A 24,973-nucleotide genomic window follows, 5' to 3' on the forward strand; every position below is an offset into this window, starting at 1 on the left:
CTACCTAGCCGCAACATAAAAGACAAACAAAGTTTTTTGAAGTTCAATTGATTGGTTTAGTCCAAAATGTTAGACAAGACAATCCAACAAAATTGGACACATTTGTAGTTCAATTGATTAGTTTAGTCCAAAATGTTAGATTGTTCCGAGTCTTTTGACTTGGGTTGGGTAATTTATTTGAAATTAACTAAACATAGCCTTCTCTTTAGATCTTCAATGATTTAGAGTTTGACCTAGTTTGCGCATTTTTTTAGGCTAAAAAACTATGACTATTTATATGTCTATAGGTTAGTTACGTGATGACGAGACAAAAAAACTCACAAGATTGCTTCATAGAAGTTTTTTCAACGTGATTGCTTTACTTAACTCTCATTCAAAACTTATTCTATGCAACATTTGTATTTTCTAACATACGGAAAACTTAAACGCGAAGTATCTTCCTTGACATTGGCCTTTTAAGTAGTACACGAAAATAACACAAGGGCGGCCCAATCAATATTGGTGTGGTGGTCTATCACCCATCACAGTTGGGAATGTGGGCACGAAAATAAGTTAAAAGCAATTTAATGTTCAACTTAGAGTTAGATGTAGGATTTGAACGGAGCCTGGATGCTGACTTAACTAAACTTGGAAGAAAACATCTCAAATCCAAATGGAGTTTGTTTTGCCGATTTCCAAGTAAGTTGAAAATTTCACTCCATATATATATGGACTGTGCCCACTTTAGGTGGATTGAAAGTTTTTTTTGTAAAGTGAAGTGACTAGTTCTGAATTTTTCCCAAGAAGGAAGAATAATTTTATGTAAATGTTGAGTTGTGGGTCCGCCTACAATTATACAAAGAGAATTTGGAGGCTGCCTATGGTTTTGCCCACTAAGGTGGGTCCACTATTTTTGTACATTTAAATTGAGTTGTTCTTTGGAGAGTACAACACGATGAAAGTTGTAAGCTGTGTTCAAGAAGTAGTGAGATTTTATATTATTTCCACTTATTACTATGTGAGATTTTATATTATTTCCACTTATTACTATGTGAGATTTTATATTAAATTGGTACATTTACAGAAAGAGGATGATTTGAACTTAAATACAAGAAAGTGGGTTCATTATCTTAATTAACTGGTCTAATTCATATATGCATAGGAACATTGGTTAGTTGTGAAATGATAACTTGCATGCATATTATATTTATTATATAAATAAAAAAACCCCCAAAACTACCATGTTCACAAAACTTGGTAATAAATCCATTGATTTCTCTTATGTTTCTGGGAATATGAATGTACGGATCGCCATCTTCTAATTTGGTGGGAATATATAATATACATGTGGAGTTGTCTCATTGTTTATAGAATTTGAGTTGTAGTTGGTAGATACAGTGTAGCATTTGGTTGCAATATTAAAATAATTTTAATTAAATTTTGAAGTGTTAAGATTATTATTTGTTATATATGAAGGGATGAAAGGTTCGTGGATGCATAACAAAATCAGAGACAGAGATGGTGAATATTAGTTGATTGACCATTTCCCTAGTGGCTGCCAACCAAAAGCCTCCTTTCCCCATTATTTTAGTTGAAAACTTGAACCTGGATTTGGACATTTAACCAATTCTTGCGATGTGGATCGCTTCTTGATTTATTGAGCATTTATGAGGTAAGAAAGAAATATGTGTGTTCGACTGATTCAAGTGTTATTATTATGTTTTTAAATAAATGATATTGAGAATAGAGATAATTGAATATAGAATTTTATTAGGGTGCAAGAGTAGATGCTCTTAACCATTTGAACAGCGAACTCATTGCATTCAACCATTATTTTATAATAATCAAGCACATATATGGATTATTTAGGTTAACACTTAAATTTAATTTGTATATGCATTTAGGCTGTGCCTGTACTCAGTAGTAGGGTGGCGATTTCCATAAAAGCTGTGTCAACTACAAGTGAGCACGTTTTAGAATCATAATTATTGCTTATAGACTTCCATAATGCTTCTCGAAATAAATAGAGATAAACTGACCATACCCATCACTCAAACAAGTCAAAATATTGTTTTTAAAAAGAAAAACAAGTGAACAAATTTCAACAAATGAAAGTGAAATATACGCAAAAGAAAGTAGAGCTTAACTTAACCATGTTCTTCTACAAGGAAATGTTTCTTCCATTCATACAGTGATAGAACGGCAATAAAAGTGAACTCAATTACCACCTTTTTGTTTTCAATATAAAGATGTACTTTTAATAAAAGTTATTTTTTCCATGGACCATAAAAAATATATACATTAAATTGGGGTACATTATCATAACAGATACACATGATATGCTAAATAGGAGACATGGGCGGAAGCACATCGGGACAAATAGGGTTAGGACGACCCTACAGATGCCGGAAAAAATGAATGTTAAATCCTCAAACGACCCTATGGGCAGCAGATGAGTGACCCTAAGATGCACACAAGGTGCTCGACAGAAGGCTTGCGCGCAGCAGCTTCCTGTCACAATTCTGCGTCGGTCATTGAAAGGAGACATTAACCAAAGCCTGTGTATTAGGATAATGAAGTAACTTCAGCTACTGGCAAAAGTACATAAATAATTTAAAAAGTAGCTTTTAATTTTTTAACCTTATTGTTTATTTTAATAAACATCGATTTTTTATTTTTTATAATCTTAATAAACACGAAAACATTAATAGATTTCCAAAATCAAATATACACGCAAAACAGAATACCCCAGAAAATGTTTTACGATTCACATTAAAAAATCATTGAGATAGTTAAATACGTTTTTTTTTTTTCTTAGGGACTTGATCCAAACAGACCCTTAATTTCATGGTCTAAAGCCCGGAAGCGCTGGCATGCGACAATTTCATTGTTTGTGTATAATTTATTTCCATTGTATTATTATACGAATTATGACTGATGTTGCCCTCTTTAATTGTTTGTTCAAGCACAAATTGCAAATCTCACAAATCACTGATGTCTTTAGACCAAAATTGGATCTAAGGTTTTAGCATATCACCTCAATTGGTCATGGGTACCAAGTGGATTCAGCTTAAGCCCACTAGACTTGTGTATGAGAGTTTTATTTTTATTTTTAAAGCTTGTGTGTGAGAGTTTATGGATAGGAGGAGATGTGCGAAGAAGAGTTTCATGGCACTTAAGCTCGACATAAGTAAAGCTTATGACTTAGAGGAATGAATGAGGTTTCCTCAAGCATATGATGCTTAGCACGGGCTTTCATGATTGACGAATTCATTTGATTATAAGTCGGTGGCTACTTGCATCTTCAAAGGATTTCGACAAGGTGATTCTTTGTCACTTTGTTTATGTATTGAAATGTCACCGTCTTGTTATTTGTAGATTGATAAACAGACTATGTTAAAGTGGTGTCAAAAGTTGTCGACAAACTCGTAGTGTGTGAGTAATCTAATTTATTTACAATTATAATCCTTTTGTATTCTCTCAACTTATATACAATAACATCATTTTATGAATTATTTTGAGTGAAAAATATCAAAGGTATGAATAGAAGCTGGCTATATGGAATATGAATAGAAGCTGGCTATATGGAATATGATCATGCCTCCAAAATGTCTCTGTTAGGGCACCTAACTTTCTACAGTAATGCACACGGGGACGGCCCATAAAGTTGTATTTGGTATTATTTGCTGACCTTTTTTCAAAAGATCTTGTTAGTTTTGTGCCTTTTGTCTTTGTCACCACCACCACAATCATTTTCCTTCTCAGTTTTTTTTTTCTCTGACTTCGGTGCTTTTTCAAAAAAGAGTTCATGGGAATGGCCCAGTTGATGATGGGGGTTTCTGAGTTGGACGAGACCAAGTATTTTAAAAACACAACAAAAAGAACAGAAACTTTAATCAAAGTAGATTTGTTTGAAGAATCTATATGCTATTGAGTGAACTTTTACAGACCTTAACAAGGCTTATCTGTTATGACTCGTATAATTTTACTCATAGTTTTGTAGTAGCTGATATTATTCATCTCAGGAAATCAAATCATATGGAAAAATGTGATTCCAAGAGTTTTCTTTTTTTTCCCAAAGATGGAAAGATTTTATTCAAGACGAATAAAAAAGTTTACTCTGGCAAAGGACCTACTAGTGTAGTGGTTTTGAGTAATTGCTCTCTTAAGTAAGGTCATGTGTTCGAGTCCTAGCATCCATGTAATGTATGTGAATTTAGTATATTATTACCCCTCTATCAATAGGCAGTTCCGCCCAAAAAAGAAACAAAGGTTTACTTGGTCTGTTGGGGAAAAAAAAAAACTTTATTTTTCAAAACCGTTAACTGATACCGAATAAGTAAATACAACTGGAAAGCTTGTACATCGAGCGTTTGTAGTCCAACGGTTAGGATAATTGCCTTCCAAGCAATAGACCCGGGTTCGACTCCCGGCAGACGCATTTCATTTTACCAATTTGGAATTGACAATCAGAGATAAGAGTGAGGAACTTAGAATTTTTCAACAGTATAGCCGAGCGGCTATATGTTACAAATAGAATTTTTTTAAATTAATTTAATTAGTAGTTATGTTTTAATTATTATTTATTTAGTGAATAATTATTATTTAAATATTTAAATATATTTTATTTTTATTCAATAATATGTGAGTATTTTGTGTATATTATTGAAAATTTTGTAAAAAACAAGTGTATTAAACATAACAAATATTTAAATAGATACTTGGGTAATGGTCTAATGATAATGGATAATACTCTAAACTACCTTTATTGATAAACAAAAATTGAGGAAAAACAATTATAAAAAAAGGTCTGAGTAACTATAAGCGTATAGCCGCGCGGCTATACGTCTGAAAAATTTTATTTATAGAATATAGATGCGCGACTATACTATTTATAAACAAAAAACAAAAAAGACCCTGGTACTTCCACACGGCTATACTATTTATAAATAATAATAAAAAAACTCATCCTAGCGCCTAGCGCGTGTTTTTGTGACAAGAGTAAAGCCGTTCGGCCATACTCTATAAATAGAATTTTCCAACAGTATACTAGAAATAGAAAATAGAATTTTTCAACAGTATAGCCGTTCGGCTATACCCTGTAAATAGATTTTTTCAAAAGTATAGCCGTGCGGTCTATTCTAGAAATAGAAAATAGAATTTTCAACAGTATAGCCGCCCGCTAGGCGGGTTTTTATTATTATTTAATAGTATAGCCGCACGGCCATACTAAAAATAGCCGGGCGGCTCTACTGATGTCTTTTTATTATTATTTTTGTTTATAAATAGTATAGCCGCGGGGCCATACTCCTGATTTTTTTATTATAAAAAAGCGTATTGCGGCGCGACTTGACTGGGTGTTTTTTTTTGTAATTTTCTCTTTAAAACTATAGCCGCCCGGCTATACCCATTACATGATCTGAATTTCTTTTTTTAAATTACTTTAATTAGTAGTTATGTTTTAATTATTATTTACTTAGTGAATAATTAGTATTTAAATATATTTTATTTTTATTCAATAATATGTGAGTATTTTGTGTGTATTATTGAAAATTTTGTAAAAAAAACAAGTGTATTAAACGTGAAAAATACATAACTTCTATTGAGTAAGTGAATAAAACTGGAAAGGATGAGAAACCAGCGTTTGTAGTCCAACGGTTAGGATAATTGCCTTCCAAGCAATAGACCCGGGTTCGACTCCCGGCAGACGCATTTCTTTTTACTATTTTGGATTTGAAATCAATCAGAAATCAGAGAGAGATGACAGTAAGTGACATTCTTTATTTTTTATTTAGTAAAGTATTTATTTACATCAGGCCTTGTGCGAAAAAATAGTATGTACATCAGTAAAAAATTGAGAAAATAAACTAAAAAGAATAGTATAAAATCTCATTTTTACTGAACTTCATCTATTTATGTACATGGTCATGAGGCAATGTATGAGGAACTTGTAGAGCCAAATTCAGTGGTTGGAGCAGAAGAAGACACTGATAGATAAACTGCACTTGGCCTTGCCCTAGTATCTGGCAATTCCATTAGAGGCTCATTTGGGTTCAGAAGAATCTGCACCACTTTCCTCATCTTAGGCCTCAGCATACAGTATGTATGCAAGCATGCAAGGCCAACAATCAATGTCCTTCTCACTTGTTCCTCCTCAAATTTCCCATCCAGCATTTGGTCCACGCAATCGAGCATCGCATTTTTCGTGTAGGAATTCCACACGTGTTCGACTAAACTATAATCATCCATGAACCCTTTTGATCTCCTCCCACATACCACTTCTAGAACCACCATTCCAAAGCTATAGACATCAGACTCCTGAGTAGCTTTTCCCGAGAACCCTAGAAATTCTGGGGCTAAATACGCGGGAGTTCCTGCCATTGGGATTGTAACTGAGGCGTCTTTGAACATTAGTCTTGCTAGGCCAAAGTCACCAAGATGAGCATTGAAATCAGAGTCCAACATCACATTGTCGGGTTTAATGTCTCTGTGAACCACAGGGTTGCCACACTCTTCATGGAGGTAAAGCAATGCTGATGCCAATCCTGTTAAGATCTTGTACCTTGTTCTCCAATCAAGATAGGGCTTTCCAATGTATCGATCGAGGCTTCCATTAGGCATGTAATCGTAGACCAGGAAGCGATGTTCGTTTTCATGACACCAGCCTTGGAGTTGCACTATGTTCTTGTGCCTCAGGCGCCCAATTGTGCAGATTTCTGCTAAGTACTCCCTTTCCCCTGTAATGGGTTTGGACATGAAAATTGTCTCAGTGCAGAGATATTGGAAAGATCAAGTAGGAAACTTGAAAGTACCCAAAAAACACAAAAATGTAACATTAGTAATGTGGCAATGCAAGTAGAACGTACCTTGTTTGGATGTTGCTGAGATCTTCTTGACAGCAATGGTTTTAGGAGGATCTGAAGATATGATGCCTTTGTAGACAATTCCAAATCCACCTGAGCCCAGCAGATTTTCTTTGCAGAAGTTCTGAGTGGCCACTGAAAGCTGTTTGTAAGTAAACATTTCTGGGGCATTTGCAGCTGTTCTTGACTGGCTTTCTATGTCATCTTCATCCTGATTCCCAATACATTGATTTCTCCTCAGAACTCTCAAAATCAAAGGGTAAGTGCAGGCTATCAAAATTGCCATACCCAGAAAAATAGGAAGATCAATGACCCATATGCTCTTAGTGTTCCAGTGATGAACTTTTTTATCAGAACCAGGTTTGGAGGGAGGAATTCCTGGCAACTGTACGGATGTGAAAACCCAATCAAGGACTTGATGGCTCTCTGGGAGGGTCCCAGTAGAGGCAGTGAAGCCAACATAAACAGAGCTTGGAACCATTTGAGACATGTCAATGGAATAGTTGAGGAAGCTGATTGTTGGGTTCTCAGAGTATCCAACAGAAATTTGGAGGATCTGATTCCAACCATCATAGTCAATTCTAAATTTGATATCTCTTCCACTCTTGAGCTCAATGCCTGTGCTGTTGAGACTTTTCGCCACAACTGGGTTCATTATGCTTGTTGCGTCAATGGCAATGTGGTTCCCATCTGGATCAAACTCTTGGTTCATGAAAGTGTCTAGCTCAATACCCAATTGTTTAACTGCTCTACCTAATTTTTGGACAGCATCAATGAATTGAAAACAAAAAATTAGATACATATTCCCCTGTTAAACAGTCAAACTTGGTAGTTCGAGCAGTCATTAGATTAGTAAACAGTTGACCACAATATGTGAGAGATGATGTGTTTATAAACTACTAGTCATAATAATTGATGAAAGCGAATTCTAGATATAGTGTGATAATTAAGTTAATGTAACTTTAAAATGTGGTCATTCTAGCATTACTCTATAATGCAAATCGAGAAAAAGTCGAGTCAATTTTATAATTGCAATCCCAATTATTTAATTTAGTAAACTAAATTTAAGAAGGAACATCAACTAACCTTCAGTTGATCTATTAAGCAGTCCAAGAAACGAGCCATAGCTATCAGGAGGAGAAGGGCCACTGTCCTGTGCAAAAACAAATGCCATGCCATCTCCAGAACCGGTTGAGTTTGGGAAGGCAGAGATTCTAACAGTGAAGGTGGTAGAGATAAAAGCCGGCCAAGCACGCACCGGGTAGCGATATAAAACCCTACCAACCTTATACAATGGTGAAGAAGATGATGAGCTTGAATTGCCTTGTTCTGGCTCTGGTGTGAGGCTCAAATGTCCATTGCTTGCAGTCACTGAGCCCATGCATATTAGGCTGCCATTGCTGCAACTCTGAGGACTGAAGGTAGGGAAGTTGAAGGTGGTTTGCGTTTGATCGTTCACAGAGGCTTGGCTATTGAAGAGAAGGGTTGAGAGGACGAGAAGCAAAAACATGGTTAATTGTGGATGAACAGAGTGGATATTTCATATGTGCAAATATATAGGGAAATGGAAAGTTTATGGGTTTTTTTTCCCGTTTCTTTCTTTGGAGCCATAATGCTGTGGAATTTTATGTTGTTTCTTAGTGTATGTTTTGTTTCCAATTTTGTGAAGGGGAAATTTTGAATGGAGTTTTGGGTAACATACATCTAGCAGGAAGGATTGACTTGGGTACAATGAGTAATTTTGAGCAAAGAACAAACTCTTGTCCTTTTCCTTTTTAGATTTTGGAGTTTTTAAATAATAAAAAAGAAGAAGAAAAAGACAGAAGTTTGTTCAAAAGTAGAACTAAAAATGTTATCTCTAGATAAAAAGGTAAATGGTAAGACCCCTCTCTGGATAGAGCAAACAAAAAAAAGAATAAAAAGGCCTTGACTTGTAATTTTGTCAGATAAAAATGGTGCTTTCTCGCACACCTGTTTTACATGCAAAGAAAGTGTGAAGCAAGAAAAGTTTAAGAAAGTTTAACACAAGTTGACAAAAAAAATAGTTTAACGTAATAAATTTGAAATTACACTTGGTTAACATGCAAAAAAAAAAAGAGGTGAAACAAGACAATCACATTTAAGGCAGCTTTATCATACACTTGTTTTCCATGCAGGTTGTCAATGTGCATACCCTTGGAATGCTTCGAACCCAGAAGGGAGAAGGAGAACAAGAAGAAGAAATAAGTGCCAAGTATTGACAAAAAATTTTTGGGTCCAACTACTCACCAAAAGAAGCTACTCAAGAGATAGTACAAGTATGCCATTTTATTTTATATTTAGGAAATTTAATTTTTGAGACTGTGTTCACATATATAGGATATGCACACCAAAATGCATAATATTAAATGAGAAACTCTAAATGACGTATGTTTCGTTAAAAATGCAATGGATAGTTTTAAATGGAAAAAACATAATAAGTAAAATTTGGCACAGCGAAGACTCAATCTGTAAAACTAATCCATAAACAAATAAACAAATTCCAAATCTCTAAATGAGAGATTATAAATGTGGAAGTTAGAAACTTAAGGTTTTACTTTTCTTATTTTTTTTCTTGACGCCGTTAGTGTACAAGTTAGAGTTTCTTACTTGCCGTTATGTTTAGTTAAACGTTTACGAGGGTTTGAAATGTTCGCGCCAAAGTGCACAACAATAAATGAGAAATTCTAAATATCGTATGTCTTCGTTAGCATCCTAATATGTAATTTAGAATAGAATAGAACATACCAAGTAAAATCATCAGGTATTGCAAATAATTAATCTGTAAACTTAACTTATAAGCAAAGGAAATTAATTTCGTCCATATAGTTTTCTGGGTACAATGTAGCAGCTCTAAAGACAACCGAGATTACAACAACAAAAACAACAGGAAGACGCAAACACCAGGAACTGTGGCTCTTGGAGGTGACCATCTACTCCCTGCGCTCATACTTCCGAGCCCAAATGTGCTTGCCGTTGATTCGAAACTTCGAAACCCTGTTCCCTTTCAGAATTTTGTCAACAAAAATGACAGAAATTAACACCATTTTAGCATACAAAGGTTGCTCATTTGGACCAACCTGCTCCATCTGCACACTCTCAACACAGTTATAAAACCCAAGTAAATCTATGAAGAGCTCCTTAACCTCTTCTTCTGACACAGGAAACCCCCTAGAAAATGTTAGAAACATAGTCCTGTCATCAACAGACAGCTCAATACTTGGATGCCAGCCCCATAAGCCTCCTGTGGGAATTCCATGGTCACTTGAGAACATGGGGTTAATTATTGTTACACTGCCAAACACTGGATGAGGAAATCCAGGAACTGCAAGAGGCTGGTTAGGATCAAGAAGCCCTTGGGGATTTGGGTACAAAACCCTCTGCAAAATATCAGTAAAAATTCTAGCACAAATATTGGTAAGAAAATTTTTCAGCCCACTGATTATGGTGTATCTGCTCTGGCTGAACATGTCCAGTGGGATTTCCCTTTCCATGAGCCTTGAGGTAAAAAGAAGGCCGTTTGGGGCAAGCCTTGACATGGTATTGGGACTTGTCTTAGCGTCTAGGCACTTCAAGCATATCACAGCTTCATCAGCTAAAGCATTGACTATGGTGTCAGAAAGCGTCAACATGTTGGCCATGAGGTTAAAGCCCTTGTCTTGAAGCCATAGCCATAAGGCCATAACCAGCAAGGACTCAGCCGGATCTCTCATGAAATTGATGACCAATCTAGAAAAAATTTCTCGATCAGTTTTGTGGAACCTATGTATCTGATCTTGGGTTACAAGTGATGAGGTGCTCATTCTGAGATAAATGACTAGCTAGTAGAGACAAAAATGTTTAGGGTGGTAAAATAACTGGTATGAACCTACATTTATACAGATGAAAACTTTTTCTGGTCCTTCATGTCACGTGACAAAACCTAGTCACGTGACAAGTACTGTTTAGTTAAAAGATGGCATGTGTTCAAAGTTAATGACCACGTTAGGTAAGTTTATAGCACTGAGAAGCACGTTAGGAAACTTCGCAAAGTCAAGTTTGAGAAAGTGGTATGTATAGCAGGTTGTTCATAAGCACAAGTAGATGTATGCCATTTGTTATTCAAGTGCACAAGTTTTTATAATTTCCCATATATGAAAGTTTTCATGGCAAACGTTCTTAAATTCACAACAACTCCTTCACTTCGATTGGATTTCGTAGATAACATCCATATCCTGTATCATTTATGACTCTAAACACCTTTCACAGATGACAGCCCATGCATGCGTTTCTCTTTTAAAAAATGACAAAGAACATAGACTTATGTAAAACCTCTGGTGGCTTTGTTTAATTCATGAACTAATTACACTGACTCACAAGTCTGAAATCTCAACAGAGGCGCTAGAAGTAATTGGTTCATGTTCAAACTACAGAAGATAATTAATCTTCTTAAAAATGGGATATTTAGATTTTCATCAGTGGATAAAGTTGTACTTTCATAAGAAAGTGTTAGATTAAATTTTTATTTTAGCCATTGGATTAGAGACATTATTTTGAATATATGCGTAGGTACAAAATTACAAGTATATTTACATTAATAAGTATATCAATGTGCCAACAATTTTGTACCTATACCTAATTAAAATTACTAAAATCAAAATTCATTATAACACCTTATTTAAGGATGACAACATAATTTACTATATAAAAAAATGACAATAGGAAAGGTCCTGTGTTCCACTAGTGTGTGGTTTGGAGTATTTACTCAATTAGGGAAGATTTTGGGTTCGAGCTTTAGCATATGTGTAGTGTGTATGAGTTTAGTATACTATCGCCCCTCTCAATAGGAAATGTCCTTAAAAAAAAGGATGACAAACCAATTTACTATTAAAAAAGAATGACAATCCAAATTTATTATAAAAACAGGGGTTATTTCAAGTCTCTGCATCCAAATGTTCTTAAACAAAACTCAGAATTTTTTTTAAAATTGACATATGCCAATTACCTGGCAGGGAAAATTTATAATTACGTTAATGTGGAGAAAAACTTGGATTTTGGAAGTCATCAATTTCAAGTTTGGATTCCATCTAAATAGGTGTAATTTTCTAAAATCACAACACAATGAGTCTTGAGATATTAAAAAAAAACTAAAAACCATTATCCCCACCTCCAATACCATCACCCCTGCCATCACCAACACCCCCACTCTCATATCCATCGCCCTTACCACCACCGCCACCACCACTGCCATTACCACCATCACCAGCACCACTATTATGTAGAAAAGAGATTTATTTATTCCACCTCAGTTCTACTGTGAACGAAAACTTCAACGAGATGACCTAAACTTTCTGAAAACTTCATAAGCTTTGCATTCATATGAACTCTTGGGTTAACTTTTCATAACATTACCTTTATGTTCGTCATTTGATACATTTTTTTTATTCTTTCAAAAAATCGATATTAGTTTATTCAAGGTTATTGGCACATCAAGAAAATCCATCACTTGCGTTTGAGATGGATTCATGAGTGATGATGAGGAGTTCAATCCAACCATTTAATCATTAAAAAAGAAGTTTAATATTTTTTTTCTCTCTCCCTTGTTGGATAGTGGGATTGAACCCCTCTCACAACCCCTTCATTATAAAATTTCCGATGAATACATATATATTTTTTTGCTGGACGATTGGGCAGGAGTGTCCATTGTTTTGGGCCTCTGACCTATGTAACAGAAAAACTGCGAATATTTCATACACTTCCGGATTATAAAAAGCAACCACATTAATCAACAAAAACAATTACGCTTTCTTCTATTGTTTTTTGGGTCCAAAAACAAGGAAAAGGAAAATTACTATCTATTCCCAATTGAAAATGGACACTGTTTCCCTCTTGGGTTAAAAACACAAAAAGAAAAATCTTTACACATATATCAAACTGATTGACAGGAAAGTAGGAGCTTCACACTCCACCATTGAAAGAAGTAAATTATTTTAAATTATAAAAAAGAGAAGAAATAAGAAGTATATTATTAATTGAGAAATGGAGAATATAATAAGCTTCTCCTTACAAGGCCATAAACCATGCAATACTTTGGTGTACAATAGTTTATTTTTCTCCTTACAAGGCCTTTATTTTTTGTTTCTTGTTTTTTCTCCCTTGAGGAACTACAAGTCTGAGAGTTAGATGAATGGACGAGTGGGATACTTGAGGCAAGATACAGTGGGCACAGTAGAGCCGGAATTTCCTTTGGCATTGTTGCAACTTGCATAAACCTTCTTACTTGGAACCGTTGAGGTGATATTTATTTTCACCAGTTCAATGTTTTGACAACCCGAAATGTGGTTGCAGTCTAATTTGATGGCCTCCTCATTTCCACAAGTTCCTCTAAAATCAGTGAATCTCACATTGCTCACCAGCACAGCTTTGCTCTAATAATCAGCATTTCAAACAAGTTAGCATTGCCAGCATATTTAAAACCACCAGAATTGATTACGTTGCCAAATCTTGAATCAAGACTCATTGATTATGTCGATTCTCATTTCAATGTCTAGTCTAGATTCATAATCTAGCAACATATAAATATGACAAAAAAAGTTACCTGCTTTGCGCAATCGTGAGCACCGTTGCAGTATTGTTGGTCAATAATGATGGGGTTTTTAGTTGCGGTAAGTGTGATGTGCTCAAAGGTTATATTCCTAGCATATCCGGATCCACCCTAAATTTACAAGAACAGTACTTTAGAGCTTGAAACTAATAGATATAACATAACATATATGAGATTCTTAACGGTACATCAATCGTTATAATTACCGGCCATGTCTTGATTCTTGCTCCATTTTGAGTTCCTATAAAACTACAATCTCTCACGTATACATTTTCCACTGCAGCATAAGCCCCATCTGCTCCTAAGCTTCCCACACTGTTTGCAAACAGAATTTGACAAATTAAACACTGAATATGGTAAATTCATATAACTTTAGTTATGTGGTTATTTTGGACAAACCTAATTCCATGACCTGGTCCGCAAGCAATCTTGGCTATCCTAACATTGGAAGAACCAGACATGATTGTAATGCAGTCATCACCTGTAACAAAAATGGAAAAGAAAAAAAAAAGAATAAGAAAAGAACTATGATTAATGAATGAAAAATGAATTAACTTTTAATTACCAGTTCCAATTTTAGAGTCATGAATATTGACATAGGTTGAGTTTGTGACGTTAATTCCATCTGTGTTTGGACTTTCATCAGGTGCAATTATAGTAAGATGGGAGATCTCCACGTCATTGCTTGTGCTTATACCAATATGAGATCTTGGGCTGTTTATATGAGTAAGTCCACTCAATCGAAGATGATCACATCGGAGGAAGTGTAGAGCCTGCATTAACATTATATATTTTACTAAAACAGAAAATTAAAAATTAAAAAAACATGGCCATTCATTCAAATCCAAAGAGTAATGTTTTCTTGCCAGATGTATTCATAAAAGAAAACAACTTAATTATGGGTTTAAATTTAAAGTATGATAATATAAGTAACTAACCTTCGTTGGTCTTTCACATTTCTCCTTCTTCCCCTGTATAAATTGAGTGATAGTATGCCGTATTAGATAGTTGAATACATATATAAAATATATAATGACATATATATAGTACAATTTCAACATATGTGAATAGAGTTTTACATTTATCAAAGAGCTATCTTCGCCCCACCAAGTTGAACCCTGACCGTCGATTTTTCCTGAACCATCGATTATGAGATTGCCCACTTTTCTAAATACAAGCCAACTATGTGGTGGACACACTTTCCATGCATCGGGTGTTTTGGGTGCCACCAAATTACCCGAGACCTGCCCTCCACCCCCAATAGGAATAGGAAAGGAAAAATAAAAAATAAAAATCACGACGAATAAAGAAAGGATTAGTTATAAGTAGAGGATTTATAATAACGTTAATAAATTAGATTTACTTTCCATCTTAAAATAGTTGAGTTTATTTGTTAAGATTGATTGTCACTGCTAATTATATATATTTTTAGTGTTGTCTTACCTGCACATGAACACTCTTTGATTTGCAGGGACCTTCAAATTCCGAGGGCTGCAATAAGAATGTTTTTCCCCCTGGTATAGTAAGTGTTGGTACGTCATCACCACCTGCAGCTGCTCCACATAAGGCTGTCCATGCTTTTACAAAAGCCTATATATCATGCAAAGTCAAGAATATAAGACAATGGAAAATGGAAAAGAAAAAGAAAAAGTTTTAATTTTCGACTTATTATATTGTCAGATTAAATTATAGTATGAATTGACAATATGACAACATTGATATGTCAGGCTATCTAACAAAAGAATATTATACTCGACGGAAAACCTATACACGTTAAATGCCTATAAACACAATTGAAAGAAAGAGAAGTTACTTCTGTATCATCAGTTTGTCCATCTCCAACAGCACCAAATTTGACAACATCAAATGTTGTTTTGCTGTACACAATACCAAGTAACTGAGATGAAGCAATGCAAAATATGAAAAAGCTAATAAGTATGTCCTGCATTTTTTCACAAAACTAAACCAAATTTGAAGCAGCAGAAGAAAAAGAATACTGGAGTCCACCGGTTGAAAGACAAGTATCAAATATGTTTTTATAACAATATGATTAGTTTGAGAAATCCACTAGGCTATGTAACATTATATATAGCACCCGATGAGAGAAAAAATAATGCTTATCCAACAAATTCATCAAAATAGATAATTTAGATCTTGGTGATTGAGAATTATTTTTTTCCATGTTAATTACGATCAGGAATCCAGATATATTACTCAGAAAGTAGCATTTTCTTAGAAATGATGACCTTAGATATCACCTTAGATATCACAGGAAACCAAGTAGGCCACATATATAAGAATTTGTGTAAATTTTCCATTTCAATAAGTTACGAATCATCTTATTAGTTTAACTGGATTGGATTTTATGGTTGATCGATGAATCTAATATTTATATTTTGGAAAAGAATCAAGATCCCCGCGTATTCAAATTTATTGGTAAAAGCAAAAGAACGTTACCAAAAGATTTACAATTTTTTAAATTTTTTTAAATTTTTTTTGGTCGTAAACAATCCAAGTTCATTTAAATCCCAAAAATAGGAAGCAAACAAACAAAAAAACAAAAGCCGAGAGGGCCAGGAACAAACATGTCAGCACCAGACAGGTCAGCACTACTGCACATAAAGATTCACTGATCTTCCGCAAGAAGAGAAATTCCCCAAAAAGCATAAACACATCAGCACTAAAACATTCCTCCATAGATCGCCTTCTCTATCGCACCCGAATCCAACATTGCACCTAAGAGAAAACAACAACCAATTACAACACCAAGGTATATACCAAAATACAGACACCAAGAGACTGGAGAGCATTGGTGCAAGCACCAGAGCAAGAACTGTAGCAAAAGCTCTAAATACACTTCGATAATAGAGCAGCAAAGCGCTTATAGATATTATTGTTGTATCCCAATGAAGAGTCCAAATCCGAACAGAAGATCAGGCAAAAAAAGAAGGAGATATTGGGGCAGATTGGCGAAAAATGGGGGACACAACGACATGAGACATTTAATATCAACACAAAGCACAAGTTTTGAAAATGGATTAATATATATATATATATATATTTCAAAATTTTAGTTACCTGCCATGTTTTGATTCTTGCACCATTCTGAGCTCTGTTAAAGTTGCAATTCCAATAAGTTCATAGTTTAATTGATTAATTTCTAATGAGTTTTTTCCTTCTTATATAAGCGATATTGGGAGAGGAGGAAATCGAATGTAGGACTATCGAGTGCAAGCTAAATGTTAATTTCTAATAAGTTCTTAAAACAAATATGTATTAAATGATACCAAAAAACACATATTATCAAAATGAAAATATGTTCAACAATATAATTGAAAGTGTACCTATTTTAATGTATATGTATATTGACTCTATGCAACTAAATTCATAAAAACTTTGATTTTTTGGACTTTAATAGGTTAGTACATATTGGACTATATATAAAACAAATTAAATAAATATATATATATATATGTTTGATTTTTTTTTTTTTAATCCCCAAAATCTCCATGGGCTACGGCAGTATAGCCCTAGGAGTAGTTCCGCCCATGCATCTCAGTTCTACTGTAAACGAAAACTTCAACGAGATGACCTAAGCTTTCTGAAAACTTCATAAGCTTTGCATTTATATGAACTTGGAGCTCGTTTGGTACACCGTATTAGACTCTGGATATGAGTAAATAGTCTATGTCAGGTGTTTGGTGTTAACTTGTATTATTTAATTACCCGACTATACGGGTTGGGCTTTTAATACTCTCCTTACTTGACTAACTAATACAACCCACACACACTAGTTTAGATAAAGAACACGCATTGGGCTTAATTATATAGCTAGGGAAAAGAACACGCGTTCTATGAAAAAAAATCAGACGCTCTTTTCATCTTCTTCTCCCTAGGGTTCTTCTCTGCTATCTTCTCCATAGGTTATTTTCTTCACTCTTCTCCAGATATTCATCTCTCACTTTCTCTCTTTTTCATACTCTCTCCAATATGCTTATTCTTACTTCTTCTCTATTCTTTATATATTTCAATTTTTTATTAAATTTTTGTGGAAATTAGGTTATGAATTTTTCTTTTCTGACATTTTTTTTAATCAATTGTTTTCTTTGTATGTGATATAGTGATTCAACGTTGTGGGAATATTTAGATTGTTGGTATTTTATGAGAAAAGCAGTTGTTCTTCTTTTACTTGGGGCGAGGGAGCTGTGATTCACTCTTTGATGTAGTTTGGTTTATGAACAACTTTCTCTTTTGCTCTTATCACCTTAGTATGTGATCACTTTGAATTATACATTATTTGGTACTGTTTTTATTAACGTATGCGAATATGTTGGAATTTTTATGAGATACTACAATTATGATAATGGGTTATATTAAAAAAAAAAATTTGGCAAAAACAATTGAAAAACAAATCTTGTCATATGAATCTTACCATAAAAAAATTCGTGTTATTTGAATCTCAATTTCCATTAAAATTATCAAAGATTTCTTTTTATAAAAAAAATAGTCTAATATGATGTTATCCGGAACATCACCAAACACAGTATAACTTAGTCAGACTATTTATCCGGAATAGCACCAAACGCCTTATAATATTATGGATAAATAGTTAGTACTCTCCGTAACAGATTAATACTATCCGACGGAAATTAGTCAGTACAATCAGACGTACCAAACGAGCCCTTATTGGTTAACTTTTCATAACATTACCTTTATGTTCGTCATTCGATACATTTTTTTTTCATTCTATAAATCGATATTAGTTTATTCAAGGTTATTGGCACATCAAGAAAATCCATCACTTGCGTTTGAGATATGGATCTGTGAGTGACGATGAGTGGTTCAATCCAACCATTAAATCATTAAAAAGGTTTAAGTCCAATATTTCCTCTCTCTCCTGTTGGATAATGAGATTGAACATCTTCCACAATATATTTTTTTTTCTGCTAGATGACTAGGCCGGAGTGTCCATTGTTTTGGGCCTCTGGCCCATGTAACAGAAAAACAGCTAATTTCATACACTTCCGAATTATAAAAAGCAACCAAATTAATCAGCTAAAACAATTAAATTTTCTTCTTTTGTTTTTTGGGTCCAAAAACAATTAAACCTTCTGGAAAAGGAAAATTACTATTTATTGCTAACTGAAAATGGACACTGTTTTCCTCTTGGGTTAAAAATACAAAAAAGAAAAATCTCTACACACATGTCAAACTGTGATTGGCGGGAAAGCGCACTCCACCTTTGAAAAAAGTAAAATATTTTGAATTATAAAAAAGAGAAGAAGAAACACGTATATTATTAATTGACAAATGGAGAATATAATAAGCTTCTCCTTACAAGGCCATAAACCATGCAATACTTTGGTATACAATAGTTTATTTTTCTCCTTACAAGGCCTTTATTTTTTGTTTCTTCTTGTTCTTTTCCTCAAGGAACTACAAGTCTGAGAGTTAGATGAATGGACGAGTGGGATACTTGAGGCAAGATACAGTGGGCACAGTAGAGCCGGAATTTCCTTTGGCATTGTTGCAACTTGCATAAACCTTCTTACTTGGAACCGTTGAGGTGATATTTATTTTCACCAGTTCAATGTTTTGACAACCCGAAATGTGGTTGCAGTCTAATTTGATGGCCTCCTCATTTCCACAAGTTCCTCTAAAATCAGTGAATCTCACATTGCTCACCAGCACAGCTTTGCTCTAATAATCAGCATTTCAAACAAGTTAGCATTGCCAGCATATTTAAAACCACCAGAATTGATTACGTTGCCAAATCTTGAATCAAGACTCATTGATTATGTCGATTCTCATTTCAATGTCTAGTCTAGATTCATAATCTAGCAACATATAAATATGACAAAAAAAGTTACCTGCTTTGCGCAATCGTGAGCACCGTTGCAGTATTGTTGGTCAATAATGATGGGGTTTTTAGTTGCGGTAAGTGTGATGTTCTCAAAGGTTATATTCCTAGCATATCCAGATCCACCCTAGAAATTTACAAGAACAATACTTTAGAGCTTGAAACTAATAGATATAACATAATATATATATATATATATATATATATGAGATTCTTAATGTTACATCGATCGTTATAATTACCGGCCATGTCTTGATTCTTGCTCCATTTTGAGTTCCATTAAAACTACAATCTCTCACGTATACATTTTCCACTGCAGCATAAGCCCCATTTGCTCCTAGGCTTCCCACACTGTTTGCAAACAGAATTTGACAAATTAAACACTGAATATGGTAAATTCAAATAACTTTAGTTATGTGGTTATTTTGGACAAACCTAATTCCATGACCTGGTCCGCACGCAATCTTGGCGATCCTAACATTGGAAGCACCAGAACTGATTGCAATGCAGTCATCACCTGTAACAAAAATGGAAAGAAAAAAAAAAAAAACTATAATTGCCTGCAAAACAACGTGCATGGTTAATGAATGAAAAATGATTTAACTTTTAATTACCAGTTCCAATTTTAGAGTCATGAATATAGACATAGGTTGAGTTTGCGACGTTAATTCCATCAGTGTTTGGACTTTCATCAGGTGCAATTATAGTAAGATGGGAGATATCCACGTCATTGCTTGTGCCTATACCAATATGAGATCTTGGGCTGTTTATGTGAGTAAGTCCACTCAATCGAAGATGATCACATCGGTGGAATTGAAGAGCCTGCATTAACATTATAAATTTTAACAAAACTTAAAATTTAATATTTAAAAAACATGACCGTTCTTTCAAATCCAAAGAATAATGTTTTCTTGTCATACATATTTAGAAAAGAATAAGAAAATCAACTTAATTATGGGTCTAAATTTACAGTATGATAATATAAGCAACTAACCTTTGGTCTTTCGCACTTCTCCCTGTTCCCCTGTATAAATTGAGTGATAGTATGTTGTATTAGATAGTTGACCACATATATATAGTAGAATTTCAACAGATGTGAACAGAGTTTTACATTTACAAAAAAGCTATTTTCGCTCACTTTGCTCCACCAAGCTGAACCCTGACCGTCAATTTTTCCTGAACCATCGAGTATGAGATGGTCCACATTTCTAAATGAAAGCCAACTATATGATGGACACACTTTCCATGCATCGGGCGTTTTGGGTGCCATCAAATTACCCGAGACCTGCCCTCCACCCCCAATAGGAATAGCGTTAATAACGTTAATAAATTAGATTTATTTTCCATTTTAAAATAGTTGAGTTTATTTGTTAAGATTGATTGTCACTGCTAATTATATATATTTTAGTGTTGTCTTACCTGAACATGAACACTCTTTGATTTGCAGGGACCTTCAAATTCCGAGGGTTGCAATAAGAATGTTTTTCCCCCTGGTATAGTAAGTGTTGGTACGTCATCACCAGCTGCAGCTGCTCCACATAAGGCTTTCCATGCGTTTACAAAAGCCTATAAGACGATGGAAAATGGAAAAGGAAAACAAAAAATGTTTTAATTTTCGACTTATTAGGGCTTGTTCAATATAGGTCCCTATAATTTTTATTTCCTATACATATACCAATCATTCTATAAATCTATGTGTAAAACTCAATTTCAAACTTAAATGACCATTATGATATAAGAGATCATAGTATTCCTATGTTTTTACATCCTTGCCATCAGACTTCATATTTTATTTATAATTTATTCCAAGCATTTCATTAACTGCCATAATTGTAATTAAAACTCCCTATTAATAGCATATCAATCACCCCATTTCTTTTGGTTGCCATTCCCTCTAACATATGGCCCCTTAAAATTGCAAATAAAAAAAATATGTAAATTACATATCCAATAATGTACATATGAAAAATATAAATATATACGTATAAAAATATAGGTATATTATTTACCCAAAAAAATAAACAAAAATAGATCAATTACTTTGTAATTGAAATTTCCGTATATTTTTCATAAATTACTTTGAATTGACAATATGACAACATTAATATGTCGGGCTATCTAACAAAAGAATATTATACCCGACGGAAAACCTATACACGTTAAATGCCTACAGACACAATTGAAGAAAGAGAAGTTACTTCGGAATCATCAGTTTGTCCGTCTCCAACAGCACCAAATTTGACAACATCAAATGTTGTTTTGCTGTACACAATACCAATTAACTGAGATGAAGCAATGCAAAATATGAAAAAGATAATAAGTATGTCCTGCATTTTTTCACAAAACTAAACCCAAAGTTGAAGCGGCAGAAGAAAAAGAATACTGGAGTCCACCAGTTGAAAGACAAGTATCAAATATGTTTTTATAACAATATGATTAGTTTGAGAAATCCACTAGGCTATGTAGCATTATATATAGTACCCGATGAGAGAAAAAATAATGCTTATCCAACAAATTCATCAAAATAGATAATTTAGATCTTGGTGATTGAGAATTATTTTTTTCCATGTTAATTACGAATCCAGATATATTACTCAGAAAGTAGCATTTTCTTAGAAAGGATGACTTGCTTGAGAGTAAACTATTGATCACCTAGATATCACAGGAAACCAAGTAGGCCACATATATTTTCCATTTCAATAAGTTACGAATCATCTTATTAGCTTAACTGGATTAGATTTTATGGTTGAACGATGAATCAAGCAAGAGAACGTTATGCCAAAAGATTTACACTTGTTTTGGCATATGAATGATGTTCATATGCAAGGTCTAAAATATTGATGCGCATCGGAAATATCGGTAGTCTAAAAATACGGAAATTTCGATGGAAATATCAGGATATTATCGATAAAAATTGAATAAAACCACAGAAATTGTAAGAAAAACTTGAAAATTTTTATTGAAACTTTGGAGGATATTTATTAAGTCAATTATATCTATTAGTTTATCACACAAAAAAATTGGAAGAAAATTCATTGCATGATGGGTTTAACTTATTTAAGTTGATTATATAGTTAGTTGACAAACACTGTGAGCGTAGAAAATATGTAGTAATTAATGAAAGAAGATTAAACACACCATAATCATTATATATATAATGATTTACTACAATATTTTACACTTTATACATTACATGGTAAGATACATGAGTGACTATAAGGTTCAAAATTTTCAGTATCTTCATCATCTCTATTTGTAGAGTATGTGTATTGTGAGTAGTCATCAAATGATAAATCCTCAAAATAGTTTTCCATGTAATTGTTAACATGCCACCCATATGGATCCGAGATTGGTTGATGTTGCCCATAAGCAAAATCATTTGAAGATTGAGTCTCGGATTCTTTCCATGAGCCACTCAATTCCATCCCTAGAGGAAAGGTCAAAGACTCACTTTCTCATATGAAAATCTAATTCTTGCAAAAACAGTTCAAAACAAAACAATATAAATATACATATTTTATATCTAGATCATTGTTATAATCTAATTGTTTAAGACTTGACACATTAGCAAATGTTGAAAAATCTAATAACTTGAAGCAATTTTTAATTTTAATTCAATCTAAAATTAAAAAATAAGACTAAAAATTACAAAAGCCAAAATTAAAAAAACCAAAAATCCAACTCCCCCTTCCCAATCCCTATCCCCTCCAATCCTACCCACCCCCACACCACTTATCGTTATGCCTCTCTCAAAACACTTGTCTGTTCCGGTGGTCTTAGTCGGTACAAGGACCGTAGGGATGGAATTTGGCACACTGAAAGCCTAACTCCCCTTTTATCTTCCCCTTTACGACAAGCACCCCACCAATTACGGCTACACCAGTGAGCCCCAAAGCAATCTTCTAGTTAAGGGACGAAACCCACCAGCCAATTACTGTCTCTGCCTTAGGTAGAAGAATGATCCATTATGAATGAATGTGAAGATTGGAGGCAGCCTCATCCGGAGCCCTTTTGCCAAAGAAGTCGCAGTCACTTCCCCCCCAACCTATGGTGGCAGCTGCGTGATTTTTAATTTATATTTACTTAATTTTTTTGAACCATAAAATAACTGTTAATTTTAAAATAATTTTTTGATAAAAGGAAAAAGAAAAAAATAAATTTGGAAGCGTTTAGATTATAAGAATGGTCCAGACATTGTGAAATGCGGGTAAATGCACGAAGACTAAATGCAAAGACTTAGGATCCTCCTATACACTGCATGCATACATCAATCACTTGATTTACTAATTTTCTTTTAAGGTAACATACATCCACTATTTTCCCAATTCACAAAATGAATACATGATGAGCTGAAAAGGTCGTTTAAACAAATAATCTTATTATAGAAGAAATTATTCCAGAAAGAAACACATCTCATTTGGATAGGCAATCAACATGAGGGATGTAGAGATTGATGTTCCATTGGCATTCTTGCATAAAGATCTGAGTGGCTTTCCAGGCACCATGGAACTTAATTTGACATGATCCATGACAATGTTGGTGCAGCCCAACCTACAACAATTCAGTGTTGTTGCTTGCTGGCTAGTCGAAGTTCTTTCAAAGCCACTAAATGTTGTATTGCTCACTTTCACTCCTCTGTTATCGTCTACATAGTTTTGGTCAATGATGATCGGATGTTTGGTCTCTGTGACTCTGATTTGCTCAAAAGTGATTGTCTTAGCATACCCCGATGATCATGGCCCACTCTCAATATAGGAAAGGTTCTATAAAAAATAAATAATAAATAAAAAAAGAGGAGAAAACGCATTCAAATATATTACTTTATAATTACAAGGCCAATATTGAGAAACCAAAGCCTTGAAAATAAATACCTCAATTTGAACCTTGTTTGCATTGCAAGGACCCACAAATTTGAGAGGTTTGAGCAAGTAAGTTTTCCCTTGTGGGATGTTTAGGACTTGTGTTGCTCCGCCATCTCCAAAGGCACCAATGTCAAGCACATTATAAGTGTCATTCTGCCCATATCCAATGCCAAAGCTAGATGAAGCAACAATAACCAAAAACAGAAAGCTGACTGTGGGCAGGCCCTGAAAACCAAAAAAAAAATTCACAGGCTCCTCCCTCTTGTTATATATAGCATTGCAGGAGTTGACCATGCAATGTGAGATGGATACTTAGAATGCTTATTAGAAGGTTCATGTTTGAAATTAATCAGATAAACTGAACTGAGTTCATGAGAATATGAAAGTGTTGGATTTAAGTTTAATTTTGAATTTATAATAATACGATTTGAATATATTGGTTCATGAATTTATTTATTTACATGTATAAATACAGTATATAGTTTAACCAGCTTGTGTATCTTAACCATCTGCCTCAGTTATTCCGTGGTGTTATTTTTTTAGATTCAAATTGAAACATTTCCATCCAAGCCCTATATATTTTTGTATTCTCACTATATTAATTACTCAAATTCCCAATCATCAATGAGACCTCTTCCCAAAAAAAATTAGACATCAGGATTAATTTCTCTCTAATTCACCACTCCTAATTGAAATTTTTTTTTATTAGTACAAACAATAGTCTAAACTACAAGAGAGGACATTAGAAAAAAGAAAGAAAGAAAGAAAGCTCCCCATCTATATACTAGTTCGATCCCCCTCCCCTTTC

At 34.1% G+C, this 24,973-nt stretch overlaps 4 protein-coding genes and 2 non-coding genes across 6 annotated transcripts in view; 2 read left to right on the top strand and 4 right to left on the bottom strand.

Annotated features, from left to right (window-relative positions):
• Nucleotides 1–4,348: 4,348 nt before the first annotated feature.
• TRNAG-UCC lies at nucleotides 4,349–4,420 on the top strand. Its single transcript has one exon. It is a non-coding gene; the product is annotated as a tRNA-Gly (tRNA).
• A 1,199-nt stretch (nucleotides 4,421–5,619) lies between these two features.
• On the top strand, nucleotides 5,620–5,691 carry TRNAG-UCC. The gene has a single exon. It is a non-coding gene; the product is annotated as a tRNA-Gly (tRNA).
• Nucleotides 5,692–5,904: 213 nt separating this feature from the next.
• Nucleotides 5,905–8,352, bottom strand: LOC117619273 (probable L-type lectin-domain containing receptor kinase S.5). The gene is made up of 3 exons (XM_034349192.1): nucleotides 7,929–8,352; nucleotides 6,846–7,595; nucleotides 5,905–6,716 (listed from the first exon to the last, which is right to left on the bottom strand). Exons 1-3 carry the CDS (start codon nucleotides 8,350–8,352, stop codon nucleotides 5,905–5,907), a joined length of 1,986 nt encoding a protein of 661 aa, XP_034205083.1.
• Nucleotides 8,353–9,684: 1,332 nt separating this feature from the next.
• LOC117616400 lies at nucleotides 9,685–10,692 on the bottom strand. Its single transcript, XM_034345707.1, has one exon. The coding sequence runs from the start codon at nucleotides 10,661–10,663 to the stop codon at nucleotides 9,794–9,796; it is 870 nt and encodes a 289-aa protein (XP_034201598.1). The 5' UTR covers nucleotides 10,664–10,692; the 3' UTR covers nucleotides 9,685–9,793.
• Nucleotides 10,693–11,986: 1,294 nt separating this feature from the next.
• On the bottom strand, nucleotides 11,987–16,160 carry LOC117619284 (probable polygalacturonase At3g15720). Its single transcript, XM_034349203.1, has 9 exons — nucleotides 15,257–16,160; nucleotides 14,887–15,033; nucleotides 14,523–14,687; nucleotides 14,009–14,216; nucleotides 13,843–13,924; nucleotides 13,650–13,758; nucleotides 13,438–13,554; nucleotides 13,044–13,267; nucleotides 11,987–12,110 (listed from the first exon to the last, which is right to left on the bottom strand). The coding sequence occupies exons 1-9, from the start codon at nucleotides 15,389–15,391 to the stop codon at nucleotides 11,987–11,989; spliced, it is 1,311 nt and encodes a 436-aa protein (XP_034205094.1). The 5' UTR covers nucleotides 15,392–16,160.
• A 2,734-nt stretch (nucleotides 16,161–18,894) lies between these two features.
• The window catches only part of LOC117619292 (probable polygalacturonase At3g15720), a 12,436-nt gene continuing 6,357 nt past the window's right edge, over nucleotides 18,895–24,973 (bottom strand). The window contains exons 2-10 of the mRNA XM_034349215.1: nucleotides 24,175–24,340; nucleotides 21,502–21,585; nucleotides 20,723–20,869; nucleotides 20,442–20,588; nucleotides 19,918–20,125; nucleotides 19,739–19,820; nucleotides 19,546–19,654; nucleotides 19,314–19,430; nucleotides 18,895–19,143 (exon numbers count right to left, since the gene is read on the bottom strand). Of these exons, the coding sequence (XP_034205106.1) occupies nucleotides 18,895–19,143; nucleotides 19,314–19,430; nucleotides 19,546–19,654; nucleotides 19,739–19,820; nucleotides 19,918–20,125; nucleotides 20,442–20,588; nucleotides 20,723–20,869; nucleotides 21,502–21,585; nucleotides 24,175–24,340 (1,309 nt within the window). The remainder of the gene's footprint in view (nucleotides 19,144–19,313; nucleotides 19,431–19,545; nucleotides 19,655–19,738; nucleotides 19,821–19,917; nucleotides 20,126–20,441; nucleotides 20,589–20,722; nucleotides 20,870–21,501; nucleotides 21,586–24,174; nucleotides 24,341–24,973) is intronic.

This window comes from Prunus dulcis, chromosome 1 (genome assembly GCF_902201215.1).
Source record: "Prunus dulcis chromosome 1, ALMONDv2, whole genome shotgun sequence".
Lineage (NCBI taxonomy): Eukaryota > Viridiplantae > Streptophyta > Magnoliopsida > Rosales > Rosaceae > Prunus > Prunus dulcis.